Here is a 27,658-nt window from a genome sequence, read left to right on the forward strand (position 1 = left end):
AGATGGCCTACTCCTGCTCCTATTTCCTATTTCTTATGTTCTTATATTCCTGATGACATCCTTAAAGTAGAATTTCCAGCTTTCACTGAGCAAAATTCTTCAGAATGAAGGGATGTGTCAAATAGTGTTCAGGCTTAAGCAGTGATCTATTAATTAAGCAGCACCCTTATTTAGTAAGCTTGGAATTCATTTCATATATGCCATCATGCTACAATTCCCCAGGTCCTATTGGTATCAGCAAACATTTATTCTAAGGAGCAATTTCAAGAATTCTAGCAGTATAATACAAGAATGTAAAAAATAAATCCAGTTGCCTTAAACTCCACTGTTGTGAGCCCAAACTCAGTGTTCTCCATGAGCTGCCGCATTCACAATCAATCACTGATACTAAGACAGGTTCTGCATTCCTAGACTGCAGTCACAGATCCTATTTTGCACTGGTTCCCTCTCCATCACCCATTGCCATGGGCTGGAAGTTCTTCAGTGCTGCATTACTTGTTACTATACCAACAAACACAACTGAATTGAGAAGTCCCCAAACAAGGCTGGGGACTTTTTAAACAGTATTGGCTGTTTTGAAACCACAACACATTGAAGATGCCAGACCTGAGCAGTCAGCAAATGTCCTCTCCTCACACCCACTTCAAAAATACAAAGAAAAAGTTAAAGTAATCTGACATTATCTTTAAGCCGACCCCAGAATCAACACAGTCCCAACTTTTCAAGTTAATGCTTCAGTTCCCAGACTCAAATAGTTATTACAAATATGAAGTTTAAAACATTGTTGTGTTTTGGGACTGTGTCTTTTTTAAGGATAAAGTGAAGGGGCTGGTTCTTAAGTCTGCCTAATAGGACTGGGTGACACAGTTGTTAAAGATTAAAGGGAGATCTGGATTGTTTTGCTGTAAAGAATGTGCAAGCTATTCACACGTGACGACAATGGCAGCAGCATTTGCGTTAGTGTTTACAGTGGCTAGACTGCTAATCTCCAAAGTCCTAGGATGGCATTGAGAATGTTGGGTTCTAAAAGTTCTGCTTTGAACAGTCCATTTAGTTACAAAACAGAATAGAATTGAGGGTCTAAAGAAAAACTATTCAGCATTTCTAGCTGGATACAAGGCCCATGTGATTCACATTTCCATGAAGATGGGCTTTGAGAGGAGGAGAGGCAATAGGATGCCAATGTGAGATAAAGTTACAGATTTCCAAAAAGATAATTGTGAAACAGAAAGACAAGTTAGTCAACTAGGAGCCAGGAAAGTGGAAGCAGCTAAAGCCCAAAAGTCTCTATGGTTCACTTCACGGGAATGCACGGGAATGAAGTTACATTCAGATTGAAAAGGTGAAATACATGAGAATTTAAAACTAGGCTGGAAAATTCACCTTGCTTGTGCTAGAGGGAGAATCTCTGGGAAAAACTTTCCTCATGAAAGACAGTTCTAGGGGTTAAAAGTTGCCAGGCTGCGAAAGGAAAAGAACGGAAATACATTCAAGGGAGCTAAGGTTCATTTTGGGAGGGTCGATTATCTACCTAAGAGAAAGTGTAAAGCATAATTGTGAAGTAGAGAATGCTACATGTTGTGAAGTTCAACATATCAGGTAGCCAAAGTGTAGGGGCAGAACTCCACAATGCCTATATGAAGTGTCTTGGAGATTTTAACAAAGAATCACAGAATTGTTACAGTGTAAAAGGCCATTTGGCCCATCATGTCTGTACTGGCTCTCTGAATAAGCAATTCATCAAGTTCCGTTCCTGACCTTCTCCCTGTAACCCTGCACATTCTCCTTTTTCAGGTAATAGCTTAATTCACTTCTGAATGATTTAATTGAACCTGCCTCCATCACACTCTCAGGCAGCATATTTCACACCCAGAACACTTGCTGCTTTCTTCATGTTTGCCATTGCATTTAATTCCATTAAAGGTGCTATATAAATAAAATTCTTGCCATGGGGATTAATAGCAGGCAGGATAGTGTCTGAGCAGAGACTCAGCCCCAGGCTTCCGTCATCAACCTGTGGAATATGTAAGCTGCTATAGTATCCTTGCCACTCACTCCATGGCTGATTTCTCAGTGTTTCAGTTACAGCAGCTAAGGGAACTGACATGCCTGAGACACTAGCTAAGCCCCTGTGATTCCTAGAGAAGAGAAATTGGCAGGGTTGGGGGAAAGTAATAGATTGCAGGGTTCAACCTGACGACAATAATCTGCAATGATTCAGGAACCCCACCCAGCTACACCACAGAAACAATGATGCACGATGAGAACGGCTGCTTTGAGTAAAGGACTACTCAATTTACTGCCTGTGTTTAAATGACCACTTGACTGGTTTCTCATTAACACCACAACCTTGCGACTTAAGACTCAGTTCTCTCATTACACGCAGTGCTGGTGCACCTGAGACCATTTCACCCCTTCAATTCGATGAGACATTTGATACCAGACCATCAGGAATGCAATGGAGGCTGCTAAGTGGCAACTTTACACTGAATGTCAAATCACCTTCAGCTGTTTTAAAGCACACTGTATTAACAATTACTTAGAAAACAGTTCTAAACTTCAAACTCAAATGTTGGCTCAGGAACAAGACTGGCCTCAGCTATAATAGCTGCCATGGTCAAATAAGCAGCCAGTATTTTCCATCTTAAAATAGACTTGAAGGGAGTGGGAAGGACAGAAAGCTAGGAAAAAGTGTCAGCGTACCTCTGTTAATTAAGGATTATATGGTCTAACAGTGTGTGATAGTCTTTGTTCTAAAGAGCAAAGTGTTGAAATAGTAAAGTTAGAAAATTATATGTGGGTGTAGTTGAGAGAACTTCCCTTATAGTAGCTATATTGTAGGGTGGAGTATACAGTAAGAAATAAGGGGCTCTGAGAGAAGGCTCTAACAATAATCATGGGTGATGTTAATCTACATATAGATTGTTGAATTTAATTTGCAAAGGCAGTCTGGACATTGAACTCAAAGAAGTATTTTTGGGACTAGTTTCTTAGACCAGCACATTCCAGAGCCAACAGAGAGCATGTTATTCTACATCTGATAATGTGCAATGAAACAAGATTAATTGATGACCTCACAGTAAAGGAGCCTCTAAGTAGCAGCGATCATAACATACTTGTATTACACATTCAGTTTCAGGAAGAAGAGTGAAAACGAGAAAAGGAACAGAAAAGATGAGTATTTTAAAGTTAAATTACAAGAACATGAAGACAGAGCTGGCTAAAGTGAACTAGGAAATCAGGTTCATGGGTAAGTAAGAATGATGCAGTTGCAGACATTCAAGGAGATATTTCGTAACAGTCAGCAAAGATAAATTCAAGTGAGAAAGAAAGACCCAAGGATAAGGATGCAACATTGTGGATCACAAAGGACATTAAAGATAGCATCAAGTTGCAAGATAAAACATGCAATTCTGTGAAGATTAATAACAGGATAGCGAAGAATTATGAAAGAAGTAATAAACGAAGGAAAAATTTGGGCATTGGAGAAAGTGAGCTAGAACTATAAAAACAGATAGCAAGAATTTCAAAAGGTATTTGAAAAGGAAGTAAACAAAGTAAATAAAGACTGTGCTCCACAGAGTGAGCCCATGGAATCAATAATGGGGAATAAAGAAATGGTGGAAACATTGAACAGGTATGTTTGTCTGTCTTAACTGCAAAAAACAAAAATATCATAAATAATTGTAAATCAAGAGGTGAAAGGGAGAGAGGAGGAACTTAAAACAATTACAATCACCAGGGAAAGGGTATAGAGGAAATTATTAGAAAAAAGTTTGATCATCAGAACTGGGGACTGTGCGGCCAAATTCCCCTCCAACTCAATTTTCACATTTGCTGACAACACCACTGCGGTGGGTCGAATCTCAAACAATGATGAGACAGAGTACAGGAATAAGATAGAGAACCTGGTGAATTGGTGCGGTGACCATAATCTCTCCTTCAATGTCAACAAAACAAAGGAGATCGTCATCGACTTCAGGAAGCATAGTGGAGAACATGCCCCTGTCTACATCAATGGGGATAAAGTAGAAATGGTCAACAGCTTCAAGTTTTTAGGTGTCCAGATTACCAACAACCTGTCTTAGTCCCTCCATCGTTAAGAAAGCCCATCAACTCCTCCACTTTCTCAGAAGACCAAAGAAATTTGGCATATCAGCCACGACTCTCACCAACTTTTACAGATACACCATAGAAAGCATCCTGTCTGGTTGTATCACAGCTTGGTAATGGCTCCTGCTCTGCCCAAGACCGCAAGAAACTACAGAAGGTCGTGAATGTAACCCAATCCATCACACAAACCAGTCTCCCATCTATTGGCTCTGTCTACACTTCCTGCTGCCTCGGCAAAGCAACCAGCATAATTAAGAACCCCACATTCTCTCTTCCACCTTCTTCCATCAGGAAAAAGATACAAAAGTCTGAGGTCACGTACCAACCGATTCAAGAACAGCCTTTTCCCACTGCCATCAGACTTTTGAACGGACCTTAAGTTGATCTTTCTCTACACGCTAGCTATGACTGTAACACTACATTCTGCACTCTCTCGTTTCCTTCTTTATGAACAGTCTGCTTTGTTTGTAAAGCAGGCAAGAAACAATACTTTTCACAGTATACGAATACATGTGACAATAATAAATCAAATCAAATCATCTATCATCTTTATCAGTTCCTCAAAAAACTCGATCAAGTTAGTGAGGCACAACCTCCCCTTCACAAAACCATGCTGTCTATCACTATTAAGTCCATTTGGTTCCAAATGTGAGTAAATCTTGTCCCTAAGAAACTTTTCCAATAATTTCTCGACCACTGACCTAAGGCTCACTGGCCTGTAATTTCCTGGATTATCTCTGCTGCCCTTCTTAAACAGTGGAAAAACATTGGCTATCCTCCAGTTTTTTGGAACTTCACTTGTAACCAACAAGGATACAAAGATTTCTGTTAAGGCCCCTGCAATTTCCGCCCTTGCCTCCCTCAGTATTCTGGGGTAGATCCCATCAGGCCCTGGGGACTTTTCTTCTTTAATGCTTTTTAAGATGCCCAATATCTCCCCCTTTTTGATATCGACATAACCCAGAATACCTACGCACCCTCGGTTTCTCATCCGCCAAGTCCTCTCTTTGGTGAATACTGAGGCAAAGTATTAATTTAGTATTTCACCCATTTCCTCTGGTTCCATGCATAGATTCCTCCACTATCTTTGAGTGGGCCAAACTTTTCCCTGGCTACCCTCTTGCTCTTTACATACGTATAAAATGCCATAGGATTTTCTTTAATCCTGCTTGCCAAGGACTTTTCATGACCCCTCTTGGTCCTCCGAACTACTTCCTTAAATTTCAAAAGGCACTTGATCATTTGACAAGGTTCTACATCAAAGATTACTCCACAAAATAAGAAATTGTGGTGCTGGAGCCAAATACTAGCATCAGTAAAAAATTGGTTAACTAACTGGAAGCAGAAAGTCAGGATAAATGGCTCACTTTCAGATTGGCAAATTGTAACTCGTTAAGTGCCATAGAGATCAGTGCTGGGGCTGCAACTATTTACAATCTACATTGATGACTTTAATGATGGGACTGAATGTATGACCACTAAATTTGCTGATGACACAAAGGTAGATGGAAGAGTAAGTTGTGAAGACAATATAAAGATTCTGCAAAGGAATATAGATCTTGAGTGAGTAGGCAGAAATATGGCAGATGTAGTGTGCCATCTGAGAAAATGCAAACTTGTCTACTTTGGGAGGAAAATCAAGCATTGTGTTATTTAAATTGAAAAAGTGCTGGACTCTTGAAGTATAAGGGGGATCTGGGTGTCCTGGTATATAAATCACAAAAAGTTAGTCTGCAGGTACAGCAAGTGATTAGGAAGACAAATGGAATGTTGGTGTTTATTACAAGAAGAACGGAATATAAAAATAGGGAAGTTTTACTGCAGCTGTACAGAGTCTGGATGAGATCACATCTAGAATACTGTGTACAGATTTAGACTCGCTACTGAAGTAAGAATATAAATGTGTTAGAAGATGAAGATTCACTTGACTCATTTCTGGGATGAAGGGGATTACCATATTAAAAAAATCAGACAGATTGGGTCTGTATCCACAGGAGTTTAGAAGGGAGAGAGATGATCTTATTGAAACATGTAAGATACCGAGGGTACTTGACAGGGTGAATACTGAGAGGATTCCTTTATGAGGAAGACTAAAACGGGGGGCACAGTTTCAAAATAAAGGGGCTCGCTCCCATTTAAGTCAGAGATGGAGAGTATTTTATTCTCGCAGAGGATCGTTTGTCTATGGAATTCTCTTCCCCAGAGAGCAGTGGAGAATTGGTCAGTGAATATTTTTAACACTGTGTGAGATAGATTCTTGATTAAAAATGGAGTCCAAGTAGATGGGTGGAGATGATCTGAGGGCAATGGAGGAGTGAGAGTTGGGTCTTCCATAAGTTTCAAACCTGGCTAAAAGCCTGTTGTCAATCAGTCTAGTGCATGGTATCAGCACTTTGTTTTATTTACTGCCCGTGAATGCCACAATATTATGCCCATGGAGGCCTCAAATGGCACAACTAGCTTGTGAGTAAGTTTTCATAAAAGCCTATTTGATCATGGATCCACCTTAAATGCAAGGCTGATATCAATGACAGAACATGTAGAAACTAATCCAACATTTGCAGGGACATCTTCAATTTAGGTAAGAAACCTTGGGGAACTTTTTTTTATTCATTCAGGAATGTGGGTGTCACTGGCTTTACCAGTATTTATTGCCCATCACTAATTGTCCTTGAGAAAATGGTGATGAGCTGCCTTTTTAAACCCGCTGCAGTCTAAGTGGTGTAGGTACACCCACAGTGCTGCTGGGGAGAGAGATCTAGGATTTAGACCCAACAACAGTGAAGGAACGGCAATATATTTCCAAGTCAGAGTGGTGCCAGGGTGGGACGGCATCTCTGCAGACCAAACCAGTCCTATTCCCCAGCTCTCCCTGGAGTTCTACTTGTTTATTTCCCCAAATTGTCTATCTAACTTGTATTTCAAATCATTCATCATTTCCACTTCCATCACCCTCAGAGGCAGAGAGTTCCTGGTCATTACCACTTACTATGTATAAAAGTTGTTCACATCCCCCCTTTAACACTTGCTCAAAACCTTAAATCTGTGTGCCATTAGTTAATGGGAACCCTTTTCTTCTTCTACCTGATCTAGACCTGTCATAATCTCCCTCAATCTGTTTTGCTTCACAGTGAACAATCCTAGCTTCTCCAACCGAACCTCGTAGCTAAATTCTCTCATCATTGAACCATTCTGAGCACCCTACGCTCTTCTCAAAACCTTCACATCCTTCCTAATCATAGCTTTAGAATGGTTCAACATAACTTCCTTGCTTTTGTACTCAATACTGTTATTTATAAATCTCAAGATCTACATACTTTGCTAATTAGTCCCTACATCCTGTCACCTCCAAGGATTGATGTATGTGAACGCCCAGCTCCCTCTGTTCCTACATATTATTTAGAGCCGTGCCATTCAGTCTATCATGCCTCTCCTTATCAGTTCTTTTTATTCATTTGTGGGACATGGCATCCATTGTTGTCCCCGAAAAGGTGGTGGTGAGCTGCCTTGAATTGCTGCAGTTCACAGGCTGTGGGTTGACCTACAACAAGGAGAGAATTGCAGGATTTTGACCCAATGACTGAGAAGAAATGGTGATATATTTCCAAGTCAGGACGCTGAGTGGCTTGGAGGGGAACTTACAGGTGGTGGTGTGCCCATGTATCTGCTGTCCTTGTCCTTCTAGATGGAAGTAGTTGTGGATTTGAAAGGTGCAGTCGAAGGATCTTTGGTGAATTGCTGCAGTGCATCTCATTGATGGTACACACTGCTGCTACTGAGAGTCAGTGGTGGAGGGAGTGGATGTTTGTGAATGTGGTGCCAATCAAACGGGCTGCTTTGTCCTGGATGGTGTCAAGCTTCTTGAGTGTTGTTGGAGCTGCACCTACCTAGGAAAGTGGGGAATATTCCATCACACTCCTGACTTGTGCTTGTAGATGGTGGACAGGCTTTGGGGAGTCAGGAGGTGAGTCACCCGCCGTAGTATTCCCAGCCTCTGGCCTGCTTTTGTGGTTATGTGGCAAGTCCAGTTGATTTTCTAGTCAATGGTAACCCCAAGGATGTTGACAAAATGGATGTTCTACAAAATGGATGTTCTACAAAATGGATGTTCTACAAAATGGATGTTCTACAAAATGCATTACCTCATACTTTTCTGTATTGCTTTCCATCTGTCACTTGCCTACCCATTGTGCTAGCCTGTGCTTCATTTGGCAAATAATGATTAATATATCTACATTTGATGATAATATCAAGCTAGGTCGCAAGGTAAGTTGTGGGCAGGACACAAAAGTAGCTGCAAAGAGATAGAGACAAGTTCAATACTGGTCCACAGGATGACAGATGGAGTACTATGTGGGGAAGTGTGAAGTTATTCACCTTGGACTTGAGAACAGAAAAGCAAAAAATATTTTAAAAGTGTGAAAATTTGTAAGTGTTAATATCCCAGGAGAATTGGGTGTGATTGCCCAAGGAAAGCAGAAAGTTAGCACGCAGGTGCAGGAAGTAAATGGTAAGTCGGCCTTTATTGCAGGAAGGGTGGAGAAGAATAAAGAAGTCTTGCTATAATTTTACAGGGTTTTGGTGAGACCACACCTGGAATACTCTGCGCAGGTTTGGCCTCCATCTTTAAGGAACGATGTCCTCGCATTTCAGGCAATACAGTGAAGGTTCACTAAGTTGGTTCCTAGAATGAGGGAACTGTCATATAATGAGAGCTGAGTAAATTAGGTTTACATACTCTGGAATTTTGAAAAATGAAAAGCAACCTCATTGAAACCTACAAAATTCTGAAGGGTTTGACAGAATGGACATTGAGAGATTGTTTCCGCTGATTGGAAAATCTAAAACAGTCTCAGGATAAGGGGCCAATCATTTAGGACTGAGAGGAGGAGAAATTTCTTCACTCAAAGGGTTATGAATCTTTGGGATTCTCTACCCCAGAGGGTTGAGGATGGTCCATTGTTGAATATATTAAAGGCTGGGACGGACTGATTTTTGGTCTCTCAGGAAATTAAGGAATTAGAAGTTGGGCGGGAAAATTGAGATAAAGCCCAAGATCAGCCATGATCATGTTGAATGGCGAAGCGGGCTCGATGGGCCAAGTGGTCCTCGTCTTCCTATTTCTTGTGTTATTGGGTAAAGTAACCATTTAGCATACGGGGCTGCATGGTGGCACAGTGGTTAGCATTGCTACCTCACAGTGCCAGGGACCAGAGTTTGATTCCCAGCTTAGGTCACTGTCTGTGCGCAGTCTGTATATTCTGCCCGTGTCTGCGAGTGCTCCAGTTTCCTCCCACAGTCCAAAGATGTGCAGGTTAGTGGACTGGCCACTCTAAATTGCTCCTTAGTGTCAGGGGGACTAGCTAGGGTAAATGCATGGGGTTATGGTGACAGGGCTTGGGTGGGATTATGGTTGGTGTAGACTCGATGGGGTGAATAGTCTCCTTCAGCACTGTAGTATTCTATGATTCTATAGATTCAACTCACTGTCTTCTGTTCTTAAGCTAATATTTTACCCATGCTGACTCTGATCTTCCACAACTACCACAATGCTGGTAGGGAGGGAATTCCAGAATTTTGATCCAGCAACCATGGAGGAATGGCGATATATTTCCGAGTCAGGATTGTGACTGACTTGGGGGGGAACCTCCAAGGGTGGTGTTCCCCTGTGTCCAGTGCCTTGTCTTTCTAGATGGTAGTGGTCATGGGTTTAGAAGGTGCTGCTTAAGGAGCCTTGGTGAGTTCCTGCAGTGCATCTTGTAAATGACTCTGTGCAGTAGTGATGGAGAGTGTGAATGTTTATGGGAGAGGTGCCAATAAAGCAGGGCTCTTTGTCCTGGATGGTATTGAGTTTCTTGAGTATGGTTGGAGCTGCACCCATCCAGGAAAGGGGAGAATATTCCATCACACTCCTGACTTGTGCCTTGTAGAATGTGGACAGGCTCTGGGGAGTCAGGCGCAATGGAGTAGGGGACAGAAGAGAATACATTACTACAGATACATTGGCTATATTGGAATTTGGAGTGGAATTATGGCACAGCAGTCCCCATAGATTTAAATGATGAAAGATAAGCATTGGTGTGGGAAGGGGAGAAGGATATGTGTGAAGCAGAATCACCATGGAGTAATTAAACTTCAATAATCTTCACAAATCTCCACAAATACACATTCTCACAGAGGGGTCCAATCATGGGTTTAAAACCTGGCCTGTGTTGAGTTAGCTGATCTCAGTTGGGGCAGTGTTTGGGGCTATGCAATTAGCCTCACTGCTTCCAGGCTAGGAAGAGAAACAATTTGGTTAAAGAATGCAGATTTAGGGCAAGGTTGGTCTGGAAGGCCAATCATGTTCAGATAACCTGCAAACATTCCATGAAAAACACCCTTCGCCATCACACTCAGCCGATGTGATTCTATATATAGCATGCGCGTGTGCACACACACACACGCACACAAAACACATACAAACAATGTGATTCTACATGCAAGTAAAAATCTCGGCCAGAGAATATCCTACCTTGCAGATCTTGTACAATGAATCCTGCCCATCTCCATCGGTTTCCTTGAAATAGTCATGGGCTGGGAAAGTGCGATTAATATCCCGGGTAATAACATTTTCCTGAACAGAATCCTGCACAATGAATAAAAATACATTAGTCATCATCGAAGCTGTGGTTGGTTTATATTCCCCCTTGCTGCACATATTCTTCCAATCCAGCATGCACAATTTATAGCAAATTGGCAGACTTCCCATGATTCATACAGAGTCACAGAATTCCCTCATTCCCTCTACCTCCAATATCTCCCACTCACTCCCTCTTTAACTCTGTCCCCAATCTCTCCGACTCTCTCTTGTTCTGCTATCTCCAATCTCTGCCACTACCTATCCCTCATTCCCTCTATCTGCAATCTCTCCCCACTCTCTCTCTCTCTCTTTCTCATTCCCTCTATCCCTCACTCTCTTTCCCTGATTCACTTTGTGACTCGAATCTCTCCAATGTTATTGATTACAACAGAAAGGTGAACAGGTCCAAAGTCACTGAAACAAGTGGCAAAGGTGGAGACTTCAGGCTGTAAACTGAAATTAGCTCTAAAAGTATAATATTTATAAATATAGGAAATATAAAATCTAGATAAATAAATTGAGCCAGGCATTCCTGACTTTAAGTTTTAAACCCTGAGAATATTCTCTCTCGCAAGTGGATGGGGTTCCACACATGAAAAGCCTCAAGGAATTAGCAGCTGCTGTGACATGGATAATGTCTTAACATTCAGTTGTCATACTGGCACTTCTGACAACAGACAGGTTGTTGCAGATGGTTTAAATATAGGGATTTACCATGCTAAACAGTAGGTCTCAGTGAGCTCAAATTTAAACATTTGCAGAGATTGTAACATATAATACACAAATTTAAATAACAAAAAAGAAATCTGTAGTGAAAACCTCAGCCTGAACTCTAACTCTGCTCACATCCCATTGAAGTTTACTAAGCAGAAAGAAACAATTTGACACAACATATCTGAACCATTCCATTAGCATTAGGTGGCAGCATCATCCACATTCTCGCCACTGGGCAAAGTGTTTTTCTTCAACTTCCTATTGAATTTATTAGAATCATAGAATCCCTACAGTGCAGAACAGGTCATTTGGCCCATTGAGTCTGCACCGACTCTGACAGAACATCTTACCCAGGACCTCCCCTGCCCCCATTCCTGTAGTCATGATGTGGGTATGCCGGCGTTGGACTGGCGTAAACACAGTAAAAAGTCTGACAACACCAGGTTTTAGTCCAACCTATTTATTTGATAACATTCTCACTTTTTTTTTAGTCCAACCTATTTATTTGATAATATTCTCACTAGCTTTCGAGGGGACAGCCTCTTCGTCAGGTGAATGGAGAGTTCTGGCCTCAGACAGAGCATATAAAGCACAGACAGTTTAGAGATTACTGATTAAAACTGATTTAAACTGATTACTGATTTAAACTGTGATCAGTGCTCCTACCACTCACATTATCAGCCACTTCAGGTCTTGAACAGCAGGTTAGGTGTAAGGATTCGCATTTTAATCAGTAATCTCTAAACTGTCTGTGCTTTATATGCTCTGTCTGAGGCCAGAACTCTCCATTCACCTGACGAAGAGGCTGTCCCCTCGAAAGCTAGTGAGAATATTATCAAATAAATAGGTTGGACTAAAAAAAAAGTGAGGATATTATCAAATAAATAGGTTGGACTAAAACCTGGTGTTGTCAGACTTTTTACTGTGTTTACCCCATTCCTGTACCCATCCCCTCTAACCTACACATCTTGGGACAGTAAGGGGCAACTTAGCATGGCCAATCCACCTAACCTGCACATCTTTAGAATGTGGGAGGAAACCCAAGCATCCAGAGGAAACACACACAGACAAGGGGTGAACATGCAAACTCCACACAGATCGTCACCCTAGGCCAGAATTGAGCCTGGGACCCTGGAGCTGAGAGGTAGCACTGCTAACCACTGTACCATCCTGTTCATATTTGAAACCACCATGTACCGAGATACCATTGCACCCATCCCCCTCACCCCACAAACAACCTCACTCTATCTATCCTAGCCCACTCTGAATGATTCACTCACACATCAGCCGTCTCAGCTTCACATAAGAGGCAATGAGTTTTACGAAAGGCCCAGAGGTCCCAATTGCCATTGCCCAGTGCTGATACCATCATGCACTTTTCCCTCACTGACACCTGATCCTTCCCTGAAACCTCCGCTACACTCCTTTACTCCCATAGCCACACAAACCAGTCCAGCGAAGGGAAAATAAAATGAGATATTGTGATCCCAAATCTCAGCAAGCGTAACTGAAAAGTATCCAAGATTAGTAACACCAACAGAACAGCAGAAGATCAATTTAAAAAGATTTTTAATAAGTGTGAATTGAAAGCAGTATTAATCATCATCAAACTACTGGATTGTTGTTAATTAATGTCCTTTAGGAAGGAAATCTTCCATCCTTACCTGATCTGGCCCACATGTGTCTCCAGACCCACAGCAATGTGGCTGATTCCTAGCAGCCCTCTAAAGTGGCCTAGCAAGATGCTCAGTTGGCCCAATTTGCTACAGGAATGTCAAAAAGGTATAAAACCTGATGAAACTAAGCACCAAAAATGGCAATGGCACACCCAGCCCAGTCAACCACATTAACAGCTAGGGGGCTTGTGTCAAAATGGGAGAGTTGTCTCACAGATTGGTCAAGCAACCTGACACATTCATACTCATGGAATCATACTTTACAGATAATGTCCCAGACACCACCATCACCATCCCTGGATATGTCCTGTTTGATGGTAGTCATGATGTGGAGATGCTGGCATTGGACTGGGTAAACACAGTAAGAAGTCTCAAAACACCAGGTTAAAGTCCAACCAGTTTATTTGTTAGTAAACCCACAAGATTTTGGGGTTTGCCCCTTCGTCAGGTGAGTCAAGTGGGTGTCCCCCACTGCACCATTACCATCAAGCCAGAGGAAAAACCCTCATCCAATGGAGAGTGCAGGAGGCATGCTAGGAGAAGCACCAGGGATACCTAAAATGCGGGGTCAACCTGGTGAAGCTACAACACAGGACCATGTGCCAAAGAGCAGAAACAGCAAGTGAAAGACAAAGCTAAACCATCCCACACCAACGGATCAGATCAAAGCTCTGCAGGCTTGCCACATCAAGTTCTGAATGATCCATTGCAGCTTCATCCTGAAGTCCCCAATGTACACAAGTAGTATAACAACAACCCGCCAATTACCGCTCCATCAGTCAACTTTCCATAATCAGTTAAGTGATGGAAGGGGTCATCTACAGTGTAATCAAGTGATACTTACTCAGCAATAACCTGCTCAGTGATGCTCAGTTTGGATTCCACCAGGGATTCTCAGTTCCTGACCTCATTACAGCCTTGGTCCAAATCACACAGAAGGTGGTGAGTGTCTGGAACAAGCTGCCAGAGGTAGTAGTAGAGGCAGGTACAACTTTATCTTTTGAAAAGCATTAATATTTATATGGGTACGATGGATATAGAGGGATATGGGCCAAATGTAGGCAATTGAGATTAGCTTAGGGGTTTTTAAACAAAAGGGACAAGTTGGGCCGAAGGGCCTGTTTCCATTCTGTAAACCTCTATGACTCTATGGTCAAAAGAGCTGGACTCCAGAGATGAGGTGAGAGTGACTGCTCAAGACAGCACTTGACCGAGTGTGGCATCAAAGAACCCTAACTAAACTGGAGTCAATGAGAATCAGGGAGAAACTTTCTGCTGGCTGAAGTCATACTCAGCACAAAGGAAGATGTTTGTGCTTGTTGGAGATTAATCATCTCTGTCCCAAGATACTCTTGCAGCAGTTCCCCAGTGACATCCCAGGCCCAATCATTTTCAACATAAGAAATAGGATCTTGCTCTGCCATTTAATACGATCGATCCAGACATCACTTTGGATTTTGCTTTCAACAGAAGAATCTGGAGGATAAAAGAGGCTGAGAAGAACTCTAGGTGCTGTAAAAGTGGCAGGAAAGGTAAATTTCAAGAAGGTGATGACAAGAATGAGACTGGGAGATACGTTTCCTTTCGAAATGTTCACTGGGACAATGGTACATGCTTGTGGAATTCAGCTGTGTCTGTTCAAGGGGTCAATGATCATTCATATCTGTAAAAGGGGTCAGCAATCAGTCACTCTGTAAGAAGGATGAGACCAACACCCACTCTCAAGGCAGATTCTGTGTCTCTGATCAGGGTAAGCAGAGAGTTTGGCCAATTTCCAGCTAGAACAGAGAATACGGATAAAGTCCTGTAAATCTCAGAGTGTCCAGCTTAATCTTATTTAATGAGCACAAAGAAAGAATTCTATGTTATTAGTACATTCATTTACTGATTACTTAAATGGAGCAACCATAACGCCTGTGCAGTCATTGTCGAGCCTGCAGGGATTCTCAAAGGGAAAGCTTCTGGCAAGCTCATTTAATGAATCTGCAATTACTTTGTCATTGTAAGTGGATTGGTAAGTGGATTGGGCTGAGAGGCAATACACTCAACATCTACAGCTACACTGCCAAGCTCTCTGCTATTAGAAATGGCTGAATACTATGGAATTAGTATTAGTATTAGGGTAGTAAGGGCATGGAATGCCCTGCCTGCAGCAGTTGTGGACTCACCAACTTTAAGGGCATTCAAATGATCAGTGGATAGGCATATGGATAACATTGGAATAGTTTAGGTTAGAGGGTCATTAGATTGGTTCCACTGGTCGGCGCAAGATCGAGGGCCAAAGGGCCTGTACTGCGCTGTAATGTTCTATGTTCTATGAATTCACATGTCAGTTGCAGCCATAACTGGAAGCTACAGTAAACTCTGTGCTAACAAGTCTACTCTGGAAGTCCTTAAGGACAGTTCTAAAAGCCCTGCAACACAACTGGGTTAGAAGAGTTAGACAGCATGTGGTAGTGGGTTTTCTGGAAGATGTAAGAATGTGTTATGTGATGGAAGTGAGCAGAGGCTTAATTCAAGGGTTCAGAGAATATAACTGCCAATAGCAGAAAATGGATACAGAGTCCAGCCACTGAACATAAATATTTGCTACTTGATACCAGAAAGTACTTTCCATTCTCGTAATCTTCTTAATGGTTCAACGTGGAGTGCAAATGTATAAGATTAAACCAAGGGCATTGATGTTCACCATGTTAGACAGAAAAGCCTTGGATTTATATAGCACCTTTCTAGCTCGGAGGCAGCAGTGCTAACCACTGAGCCACCGTGCTGCCCTCATATAGATTCATTATATTATTCCTGCTTGAGACTTGTAAGATTCAAACAGCATTCTACTGGGGAGTTTATTCAGTTTGTTAATCGTTTTAATAAGGCTGTCACCAGTTTTAAAATAAAGACATGTTAATTGTTCATGATAGTGAGTATTAGATCCAGCCTTAATTTGCCAAAACCAGAAGCATCCTACTACCTCACACACATTCATATAAGAATACTAGGTGAGGTTTTCCTTTGAGTGGTTCCAAAATCATGCAGGGAGAAAAATCACCACCTCAGTGTAACACAAGTAAAATAAAGAAAAATCCAAAGTTGTTTTATAATTATATAAAAAACAAGGGGATAACAAGGCATAGTGTACGGTTGAGATCAAAAAGGCGACTAATGTTTGGAGAAAGTAGATGTGGGCATGGTTAATGGATACTTGGATCTGTTTTTGCACAAGAGAGAGGCAAAGGAGATATCGCAGTTAAGTGTGGAGGAGTGTGAAATGTTGGATGGGATAAACAGTGTGAGTGTGGAAATATTGGGGTGTTGAGCATCTCTGAAAGTGGATAAATTCCCAGGCTCAGATGAAATGTATTCCAGGCTGTTAAGGGTAGAAATAGCCTGACCATTATTTTCCAACCCTGTTTGGCTATTGGCTGAGTACTGCAGAGCTCCTCCAGAGAAATCCAGTCACTGAAAGCTTTGTTTCAACACACTAATTGTCTCTTCCAAAAATATTTGTTTGGGAGCACTGATTCAATTATATCGCACTGTATGTGCGTGTATAGATTACAGACGGGAGTCACTAGTTATGTGATAAGCAGTTAATTCTTGATGCCCAGCATTGTCATTGTGACTCAGGTAACAACAAGACAGAATGAGGAGTTCATCACTGCTTCCAGAATACAGCCAATGGCTAGCAATAGTGGACAATGAGCGGGCGGAACCCTGCTTGATTCCACGACAAGGCAGAGTTACCATGTGGTACCTGCAAAGCAAAGTGGATGCAAGTTATTGAACCCTGCACCATGAAGAAGCCTGCAATCATAGCAAAGCTGTTTGTTCACTCTCTGGCAAGAGAGAATGAAATGTTGTTCACAGGTAAGTGAAAAGCCCAAGTGGCTTCCCCAAGGCAACAGCGAACAGCTGGATGTTGCAAATATTTCCAGTTTGTCTGGTAGGAGCCAGAAGTATAAAAGTTCAATGCTACAGTCTTCTTATCAGCTGCTGGTAATGCCATCCTTGCCCAGTTCTGTGGCTGTATTTGTAACTACAGCAGATGTCCGATTTTCATGACAATATCCTTACAAAAACATAGACATCTCCCACATTGCTCCTCACTAAGAGTCAAGTATAAGAATTGCTTCCTGAACATTCTAAGTGGAATGACCTCCTGTTGTTCTGCCCCTCCTCTGTCTTCCAGCAGTTTGTCCTGCTCTGAGACACCTATCTCATTCTCCGAGTCATGCTGTATTTCAGAATAAACTGGCTACTAGCACAGACTTGTCAGTAGCAACTGTCTGTGCAGAAAGTCTTAAGAGTCACAAAAATTTCAACTTGTACCACAACACTATTCAAACATCAGAAAGCAGCAAACATGTTCCAAATCAAAGTGGCAGCGAGATATGTCAACCAATAACTGAATGATCTGTCTAAAGCGCATTAGTAGCGTGGTGGGCTGGGGGGTTTTCTTATTGCTGAACATGCGCTCAGTTTTGCAATGTCGAGAGAAGACAATAGCTGGAGCACTGAGATCCAAAAGAACACTGGGTCAAATGAATGTTGCTTGCTAATTGGCCTCATGACCTGTATAATTCCAGAGGCCATTCTAACTTCCTCATCAACATGGTGCGCTATGAGACTCCCACAAAGATATGCATCTGTACTGCAAACACCATTTTGGAGCACTAAGCACTCATAGTAGCCTAGAAAAGGATGAAAACACCCTCTACTTCTCATTCCAGGAATCAATCTTTTATAATTCTTCGACCATATGGATCACATTCTGTCACATGTACAGACTTAACCCAGTTTAATCTAATGTTTAATCAATAGCACTTAATCATTCACTAATATAAATAAGTAATTGTCTGAGGTGTAAAATGAGATCTTTAATTAATTGTTGGAAGTTCAAGAAAATACTTTTCATGAACACAATGCAGCTGTAGATCACTGAGTCAGACGAGCATGGAATCAAGCCCCACTTTAATGACATGAGCATATAATCCAGGTTCATAATCTCAATGTAGTGCTGAGGGTCTTCCAAAGAAGAGTCATCTTGAAATTGAAGTATTAATCCTGTCGCTTCTCGGCCTTTTGGCTAAGATCAAGTGTAGTATTGACATGCCGTGCTTGGTTGAAGTCATTAGGTTAAATTTTAACTTCAGTTGAAGCAATTTTTAAAAGCGGCATCTCGGCCTTTTGGCTAAAATGCAAATGAGATCAAGCCTTGGAGGAGGAGCTATGCCTACTCTAATCAGCTTGGATCATGTGTTTCAAGCCCAGGACAGAAGGTGAGAGCCCTGTCTTGTCAGCTTGGATAAGGAATGTCTCAACTTGTTGAGACTCTGAATTGGACTTGATCTGATTGAATTGGAATAAAAACAAAAAAAAATTAATCCTATTTCTCTATCCACAGATGCTGCCAGGCTTGTTGAGTTTTCCAGTATTTTCTGTTCATAGGTCAGTGCTTGGGGTGTTCTGCTATTTCAGGCGTGCCGCCTTTTTGGATGAGTTGTTAAATGAGACCCCATTAGCTCTCTCAAATGGATATAAAGGATTCCTCAGCACTATTTCAAGCAGAGGAGATCTCACCCATGTCCAGGCCAATATTTAACCCTCAACCAGTCTAACTAAATGGATGACCTATTCATTAGCTCATTGCTTTTACGGAAGCTTGCTGTCTGCAAATTGGATGTTTTATTTTTCTAAATTACAACAGTGATTGCACTATTGCATATCCTGGGTAATGAAAGATAAGTTAATTCAATCCATCTCTTTTTCCCTTGCTCTTCTTAGTGATGTTGGTTGAGGGATAAATATCAGAGAGGATATTGGGGAGTACACTGCTCTTCTTTGAACAGTTTCATGGGATCTTTCACATCCACTTGAAAGGGAAAAAGGGATCTAGGTTCCACATTTTGTCCAAAAGACGGCACCTTCCACAATGCCAGATGGCCTCTGTATTGCACCGACAGTGTCAACCTGAATTGTGTGAAAAGCCAGGCAATTGAAATGTTGGTTAGATGGTCAACTTCACTGTCTGGTGGTATTGGGTGACCAAGTGTGGTTGGTTTCTTACAGCAATGTCACTTCTGCAGTTTCAGAAAGACAGTATTCAAAATGAGACTGGGTTTAACAAGAGTAGGTAGTGTGGGCAAACGCCCCATCTTGTGAATTATCTTCATGGTTCGTAAGCTTACGTGAGCATTGTGAAACATAATTAGTTCCTCATTCTAATTTATATTGACGCTTACAGTTCAATTTGTTCAGGAATGAGCAGAATTATATTGTGCTCTGATTGCAAGGCCGGGTTGTCAACGGTAACATGCAAGTTGTATGTGTGATTTTTCTTTGCTCTGTTTATTAGAATTGTAAGATGCATGTGGCAAAACAAGGATAGATTTGGTTTTGCAATTTCGAGTTAAGATTGAAAGGAACACTCTCAGCTGTAGGAAGCAGGAGTAGGACATTTTGAGCTGACGAACTAGGAGTATAGGACACCATTAGAATATATTCACCTAAATACAGTTGTTCTATAACACAGTAAATTAGCCCAGGAACTTCACACCAAAAAAAAGGGTAGCGTTGAATGATTAAGATAGTAGTTCTAAATAATAATGGTTAGCCTTAGGTCAATGCACTATCTTAATACTGCAATCTTCATTTGGCCTTCTAAATTCCTGATTTAACATAAACTTTAATATGAATATGCATTTAGAAGTGTCTTTTTTTGGTCTGAGAATATCTCAATGTGCTTCAGTCAATGTTGTAATGTAGCAAACGAGGCAGCCAATCTGTGCATAGCAAGCTCCCACAAGCAGCAATGCTTTAAAGGTTATGGGGAGAGTCAAAGATTATGAGGAGGAAGTAGGATTAGGCTACTGAGTTGGACGATCGTGGTGATCATGATGAATGGCGGAGCAGGCTCAAAGGGCCAAGTGGCTTCCTCCTGCTCCTATCTTCTATGTTTCTAATGCAGTAACGACTGGATAATCTGATTTTGAGCGATGTTGGTTAAGTATTAAATATTGACCAGGACAGATGGTTGCCACATGACAACAGTACTGGAGCACTGAAAACAATGGGTTCACAGAGAACATTAACAGGTCACACCCCCTATAAACTACATCCCAATCCAATGCAGTCCATCAGCCATGCACTAGGCCACATCAGCAGTAGGGTAGAGCACAAGTGAAAAGAGGCAATATTATCAATGAATGAAGTATTAGTTAAATCGTGATTGACAATACTGGTCCAAACACCATTGTACACTGGAATTTAAAGGGTGCAGCAGCAGGCACAACATGATATCAGCTATCAGAGTCAAAGATATCAAGTTAGATTCTGGCTGAAATTCTGACAATCATCAATAAATGATTCACATTGCCAAAGATTTCAATAACAAGGACACACTCTGACTGGTAACTGGAATGGAGAAGGAAAATCAGGCAAACTATTTCTCATGAAGAATACTAGCGTGCAAAAGGTTAATGGGGGAGGGCAGCAGCAGGTGACAGGGATGGTTAAGTGAATTAGATAAATTTGTTTTTCATGAACTGATGAGGAACAAGAGAATTAGCAAGCTGAGCTACCACGGAGTGATCTCCGTGAGTCCAGGAGTGCGGAGCCAGGTCAAGAATCCATCACCACACCAGCATTCAAACAACACATACCATCCATCAAGCAATGACATTCCGACCTCCCTTTAACAGCCAGCACCAGCTCTCTCTCCTGACCCATTCGGGTTTGCTGCAGACTGTACTGTGCCTGCCCGACACTGCTCAGAGACAATAACAAATGAAATTTTAATTTTAGGAATGGTGGGTCCTAAAGCACAATGGGCAGGTTTGTTGTCACAGGTAGTTACATTTATAAGCAAACTTCAGCACTGCATTCACCGAGTTTTAACTGACTGGTTATGGAAAGTGAAGAAAGTTCCGTACAATCACTTTTTGTTGGTATTGAAGCAGATTGATGATTTCTTCACCTCTACAGCAATGTCAGCTTAGCATTCTTATCTCAAAGTCAGAGGATGTAGGTTTTAGTCCCACTCCAGTGCTGAAGCATAAAATTCAGGTTAACAATCTAGTGTAGTACTAAGGGACTGCTGGAAGTCTTTCAGATTAAGATGTTAACCAGAGGATCCGTTTGCTTATTCAGGTGGTTGTATATGATACTCTATATGAAGAGGAGAGATGTTTTTTAAAAAGAAAATTTCACGGGACACAGGCGTTGCTCATCCCCAAAGGCCCTCTATTTTCGAAAGGTATTAGAGAGTCATAGAAATATAGAAGATAGGAGCAGGAGAAGGCCATTTGTCTCTTCGAGCCTGCTCCGCCATTCATCACCAGCATGGCTGATCATCGACCGCATGGCTGTGGGTCTGGAGGCTAGACTGAGTAAGGATGGCAGATATCCTTCCCTAAAAGACATTAGTGAGTTCTTTTGACAACCAACAGTGGTTTCAATATCACAAACCCTTCTCAGTGTATATTACAATACCACAGACTCCTCTCAGTGTATATTACAACATATCCCTCACATACCCCTCTGTGTATAATGCAATATCACTCAATAATACTCTCTCAGTGCATAGTATAATATCACATACCCTCTTACTATATATTACATTATCACATACCCCTGTCAATGTATATTATGATCTCAAATACTCCTCTATGAATATTTCTGTGAGTACTTTTTACTTCCTAGCGGAAGTTAGACGAGGGGCTAGTCAGGAAGGGAGAGCAGGGGGGTATAAATCTGATACTCACCCGTGGATACACCTTATTGTTCTCCGGAGCAGTGTACTTGGTGGCTATGTGGAGTGTTGGATTTACTTTAAACGCTTTTTGACTGCATTTCCGGTTCGCAGGGTTTCTGTGAGTACTTTTTACTTCCGTAGCGGAAGTTAGGCGAGGGGCTAGTCGGGAAGGGAGAGCGGGGGGTATAAAAAGACAGTGATAGCGGGCAGCGGAGTGAGTGGGAGCTGAGAGTTATAAGGGCTTTGGCTCACTGGGCTTAGGCGAGAGCAGGCTTAGACAAGGTGAGTTGCAGTTTCTATCTTTCCCGTGTTGCATTTCGGCACATACAAACCCAAGTGAGGTTGGGACATGGCAGGGGCTATGGGGAGGCGCGTTAGCTGTGTTAGGTGCCACATGTGGGAGTTCTTGGAGGCATCACGTCTCCCGAAGGCCCACATCTGCGTCAAGTGTTTAGAGCTGCAGCGTTTGAGGGCCCGGGTCAGGCAACTGGAGCTGCGTTTAGAGGATGCATTTCTGGTTAGGGAGAATGAGGAGTTAATGGCTATGGACCATGAACAAGTGGAGGTCCCAGGGGCTGAGGAACAGGATGGACGGATAACTGTTAAGAGGAAGAAGAAGAATAGTCCTGGTCCAAAGACCACCCCAGTGGCCCCCCAAAAAGCATCGACAGGGGTACAAAAGGAAAGACAGGAGGGAAGGAAGGGGGCTGGCAATGAGATAGTGGTGGGGGGTGGGAGGGTCAAAGGAGTTGACAGGAGGTTCTGTGGGCAAAAGCGTGACCCCAGGATGGTAGTCTGCCTCCCTGGAGCAGGGGTACAGGACATATCGGAGAGGATAGAGGGAATTTTGAAAGGGGAGGGGACCCAGGCAGAAGTAATAATACATATAGGAGAGAAGGACATAGGAAGGCAGAGTAGGGCAGATGTACACAGGCACTTTAGGGAGTTGGGGTCCAAGCTGAAGAGCAGGGCCTCCAGCGTGGCATTCTCTGGGCTGCTGCCTAGTACCAGCAGGGCTAGGAATAATGAGATCATGCAGCTGAATGCATGGCGTAGGGATTGGTGCAAGGTAGAGGGCTTTACTTTTGTAGATCACTGGGAAGTATTTGTGAGAGAAGGGCACCTGTACAGGAGGGATGGGGAGAATTTGAATGGGAGGGGGACAAATGTCTTAGCAGGGAGGTTAGCTGGAGTGTTTAGGCAGGGTTTAAACTAATAGGGAGGGGGGGTGGGGATGAGACTAATAGCTCATTAGACACTGGGGTCGGAAGTGAGTTGGGTGATAGGCTAGGTTTGGGTGGAAGGAAAATTATCAGGGGGAAGGAGGATCCGAGTGGGCCTGGAGGGTTGGACTGCGTCTGTTTCAATGCGAGGAGTGTGACGGGTAAAACGGATGAGCTTAGGGCCTTGATGTTCGTGAGGAATTTAGATGTGGTGGCAGTGACGGAGACATGGTTAAAGGAAGGGCGGGACTGGCAGCTGAATGTTCCTGGGTATAAGTGTTTTAGGTGTGACAGAGGAGGGTTCAAGAGAGGTGGTGGGGTGGCATTGTTAGTAAAGGAGCACATCACAGCAGTGCAGAGGGAGGATAATGTGGAGGAGTTAGGGGTCGAGTCGCTGTGGGTGGAGTTGAGGAATAAAAAGGGAGAGATTACGATGCTAGGGGTATACTACAGGCCACCCAACAGCCCGAGGTCAGTGGAGGAAGGTATTTGCAGAGGCATTTTAGATAGGTGCAGAAAGAATAAGGTGGTTGTAGTGGGTGACTTTAATCTTCCTGGAGTGGACTGGAAGGTGCCTAGAGCTGCAGGTACGGATGGGGGGGAGTTTGTAAAATGTGTGTTGGAAGGGTCCTTGGAGCAGTACATAACTAGCCTGACTAGGGAGGGGGCTATACTGGATTTAGTGTTGGGTAATGAGCCAGGGCAGGTGGTTGAGGTTGCGGTAGGCGAACATGTGGCTAACAGTGACCACAAGTCTGTCTACTTTAGGATAAAAATGGAAAGGGATGAGTGCCGTCCAAAGGGGAGGGTGCTGAACTGGGGGAAGGCGAGCTATAGCCGGATTAGGAGGGAGCTGAAGGACACTGATTGGGAGGGGTTGTTAGCGGGCAAGTCCACGGTTGGTAAGTGGGAGGCTTTCAAGGGCAAACTGACAATGTTGCAGGAAAGACATGTGCCGGCAAAGAGGAAGGATGGGAAAGGCAGGATTAGAGAGCCGTGGATTACAGGGGGTATTGAAGACTTGGTCAGGAAGAAGAGAGAGGCATATGTTAGGTCGAAACAACTGGGAACGGAGAGAGCGCTGGAGGAATATAGAGAGAGTCGGGAGCTTAAAAGGGGAGTTAGAAGGGCAAAAAGAGGGCATGAAATGGCTTTGGCTGATAGGATTAAGGAAAATCCAAAGGCATTTTACTCTTATATTAGGAACAAGAGAGTGGTTAGAGGGAAAATTGGTCCTCTTAGGGACAAAGGAGGGGAGCTATGCATCGAGTCTGAGGGAATGGGGGAGATCCTGAATGAATACTTTGTGTCGGTATTCACGAAGGAGAGGGGTTTGGTGTCTTGTAATGTCTTGGATGGAGCTGTAGATCATTTGAAGGAAATATCCATGACGAGGGAGGAAGTGTTAGGGTTTTTAGGTAGCATAAAAACGGATAAAGCTCCGGGGCCTGATGGTATTTATCCCAGGCTGCTTAGGGAGGTGAAAAATGAAATTGCTGGGCCTCTGACGCAAATCTTTGTCTCTTCTTTGGACACAGGTGAGGTCCCAGAGGACTGGAGGGTAGCTAATGTGGTACCGCTGTTTAAAAAGGGCAGTAGGGATAACCCTGGAAATTATAGACCAGTGAGTTTGACATCGGTGGTAGGAAAATTATTGGAAAAAATTCTTAGGGATAGGATGTATAAGCATTTGGAGCATTGCGATCTGATTAGGGATACACAACGTGGCTTTGTTCAGGGGAGGTCTTGCCTTACAAATCTGGTAGAATTTTTTGAGGAGGAGACAAAAACGGTTGACGATGGGCGAGCCATTGATGTCATCGATATGGATTTCAGTAAGGCGTTTGACAAAGTCCCTCACGGTAGGCTGGTAGAAAAAGTTAAGGCACATGGGATACAAGGACAGGTAGCTAGATGGATTGAAAACTGGCTGGGCAACAGGAGACAGATAGTAGTAGTGGAGGGGTCCTTTTCTGGCTGGAGGTCAGTCACCAGTGGTGTGCTGCAGGGCTCAGTACTGGGACCTCCTCTTTGTAATATATATAAACAACTTGGAAGAGGGCGTACGTGGTGTGATCAGCAAGTTTGCGGATGACACCAAGATGGCAGGTTTGGCAGATACTGAGGCGGATTGTCAGGTGACACAGCAAGATAGGTTGGTATACTGGGCAGATAGATGGCAGATGGAATTTAATCCTGACAAATGCGAGGTGATGCATTTTGGAAGGAATAATGCAGGGAGGAGTTACATAATAAAAGGTAGACCGATTAAGCGTACAGAAAAGCAGAGGGACCTGGGAGTGCAAGTGCACAAGTCTCTGAAGGTGTCAACACAGGTAGAGAAGGTTGTGAAGAAAGCTTATGGAATGCTAGCCTTTATAGGAAGGGGTATTGAGTATAAGAGCTGTCGTCTAATGCTTCAGTTGTACAGAACGTTGGTTAGACCGCATTTGAAGTACTGTGTCCAGTTCTGGTCGCCTTACTACCGGAAGGACGTGGAGACCCTGGAGAGGGTGAAGAGGAAGTTTACCAGGATGCTGCCTGGTATGGAAGGACTGAGTTACGAGGAAAGATTGGAAAAACTGGGGCTCTTCTTCGAAAGACGGAGATTAAGGGGGGATCTGATAGACGTGTATAAAATAATGAAGGGAATAGATAGAGTCAACAGTGGCAGGCTTTTCCCTAGACTGGGGACAACTATTACGAGAGGTCACGATCTAAGGGTGAGGGGGGAGAAGTATAATTTGGATACTAGAGGAAGGTTTTTCACGCAGAGGGTCGTGGGGGTATGGAATGAGCTACCAAGTAAGGTGGTGGAGGCAGGCACGTTGGACTTGTTTAAGGTTTACTTAGATAGGCACATGAGTGAAACAGGGATGGAGGGTTATAGAAGACGTTATCAAAAAGGGTCAGAGCCTCGGGATGACACTGGAAATGTAATATTACATGTTAACGTTTTGTCTCTTTTAATCCACAGGTGTCGGTCCACCTTGTTGTCAAACGAGGGGCATGCACACGGTGGGTCGTGCGTGGGCTGCTCTTGGAGGTTTCGAGAATGGCCTAGTACTTCGTGTTGATGTGTGTGCTTAATCCTGGACCAGCAGACGGGCACCACAACAGCTCAGTGACTATCACTGCCAGCTGTGCAGATACATGGATTTGGTCTGTGGGAGTTTGCACATTCTCCCTGTGGTTGCGTGGGTTTCCTCCAAGTGCTCCGGTTTCCTCCCACACCCCAAAGATGTGCTCTTAGGCTGACTGGTGTACCAAATTGACCCTACACTATTCTCCCCTGAATCTGGCTACATTAGGAGTACCATTCACATACACACGGGGCAGGGGAGGTGTAGGAAAATGCTTTGTTGAAATGGCAGCACAGGCTCGTTGGGCCGAAGGGCCTGTTTCCCGTGCTGGGTTGTTCTTTGTTCTTTGTATTACAATATCACATACTCCTCTGTGGACATTACAATATCACATACTGCTCAGTGTATAATACAATATCACAAAGGCAACAAGGAATAAAACCGGCATTGTCCTAAACATCAGAAACAACAACAGCAAACTCAGCCCCACTAACTTCTCACTAACATCTGGAGCTTGTGTCAAAATTGGGAGAGCTGTCTCATAGACTAGTCAAACAGCCTGACACAGTTATGTCACAAAATCATACTTTACAGATAATGTCCCAGACATCACCATTCCTGGGTATGTCCTGTCCCACAGCAAGACAGACCCAGCAGAGATGGTGGCAGCACAGCATTATACAGTCACATATAGAGTCAAATATACATTATACAGGGAGTTACCCTGGGAATCCTCAACATCGACTCTGAGCCCCCTTAAGTCTCATTGCACCAAGTCAAATATGGGCAAGGAAATCTCCTGCTAGTTACTACCTACTGTTCATACTCAGCTGACGAATCAGTTCTCCTCCATGGAAAATCACCACTTAGGAGAAGGACCGAGGCAAGGGCACAGAGTGTACTCTGGGTGGGGATTTCAATGTCCATCACCAAGAGCGGCTCAGGAACACCACCACTGACCAAGCTGGGTGGGTCTTAAAGAACATAGCTGCTAGACTGGTGGTGAGGGAACCAACAAGAGGGAAAAATATACTTAACTTCATTCTCACCAACCTGCCTGCCGCAGATGTATCTGTCCATGACAGTATTGGTAGGAGTGACCACCACACAGTCCTTGTGGAGACAAAATCCCATCTTCACATTGAGGAACCTCTCCACCACGTTGTGCGGCACTACCACCGTGCTAAATGGGATAGATTTCAAATAGATCTAGCAATTCAAGATGGGCATCCATTATGCACTGTGGATCATCAGAAGCACTGTATTCAGTTACAATCCATAACCTTATGGCCCGGCATATTCCCCACTCTACAATTACCACCAAGCCAGGAGATCAATCCTGGTTCAGTGAAGAGTGCGGGAGGGCATACCAGAACCAGGCAATCTTAAAAATGATGTGTCACTCAGTGAAGCTACAACACAGGACTACTTATGTGTCAAACAGCAAGCAAGACAGAATTAAGCTATTCCACAACCAA

The 27,658-nt window shown here is 43.1% G+C and overlaps 1 protein-coding gene and 1 pseudogene across 4 annotated transcripts in view; one reads left to right on the plus strand and one right to left on the minus strand.

Annotated features, from left to right (window-relative positions):
- The window catches only part of rabgap1l (RAB GTPase activating protein 1-like), a 462,369-nt gene that overhangs the window by 174,993 nt on the left and 259,718 nt on the right, over positions 1–27,658 (minus strand). For all 4 annotated transcript variants that reach the window (XM_080196010.1, XM_080196008.1, XM_080196011.1 and 1 more), the window contains one exon: positions 10,628–10,741. In XM_080196010.1, coding sequence (XP_080052136.1) covers positions 10,628–10,741 — 114 coding nt within the window. The remainder of the gene's footprint in view (positions 1–10,627; positions 10,742–27,658) is intronic.
- On the plus strand, positions 18,189–18,339 carry LOC145348708 (U2 spliceosomal RNA; annotated as a pseudogene).

Source organism: Carcharhinus amblyrhynchos, chromosome 9, assembly GCF_965287045.1.
Source record: "Carcharhinus amblyrhynchos chromosome 9, sCarAmb.v2.hapA, whole genome shotgun sequence".
In the NCBI taxonomy this organism is placed as follows: domain Eukaryota; kingdom Metazoa; phylum Chordata; class Chondrichthyes; order Carcharhiniformes; family Carcharhinidae; genus Carcharhinus; species Carcharhinus amblyrhynchos.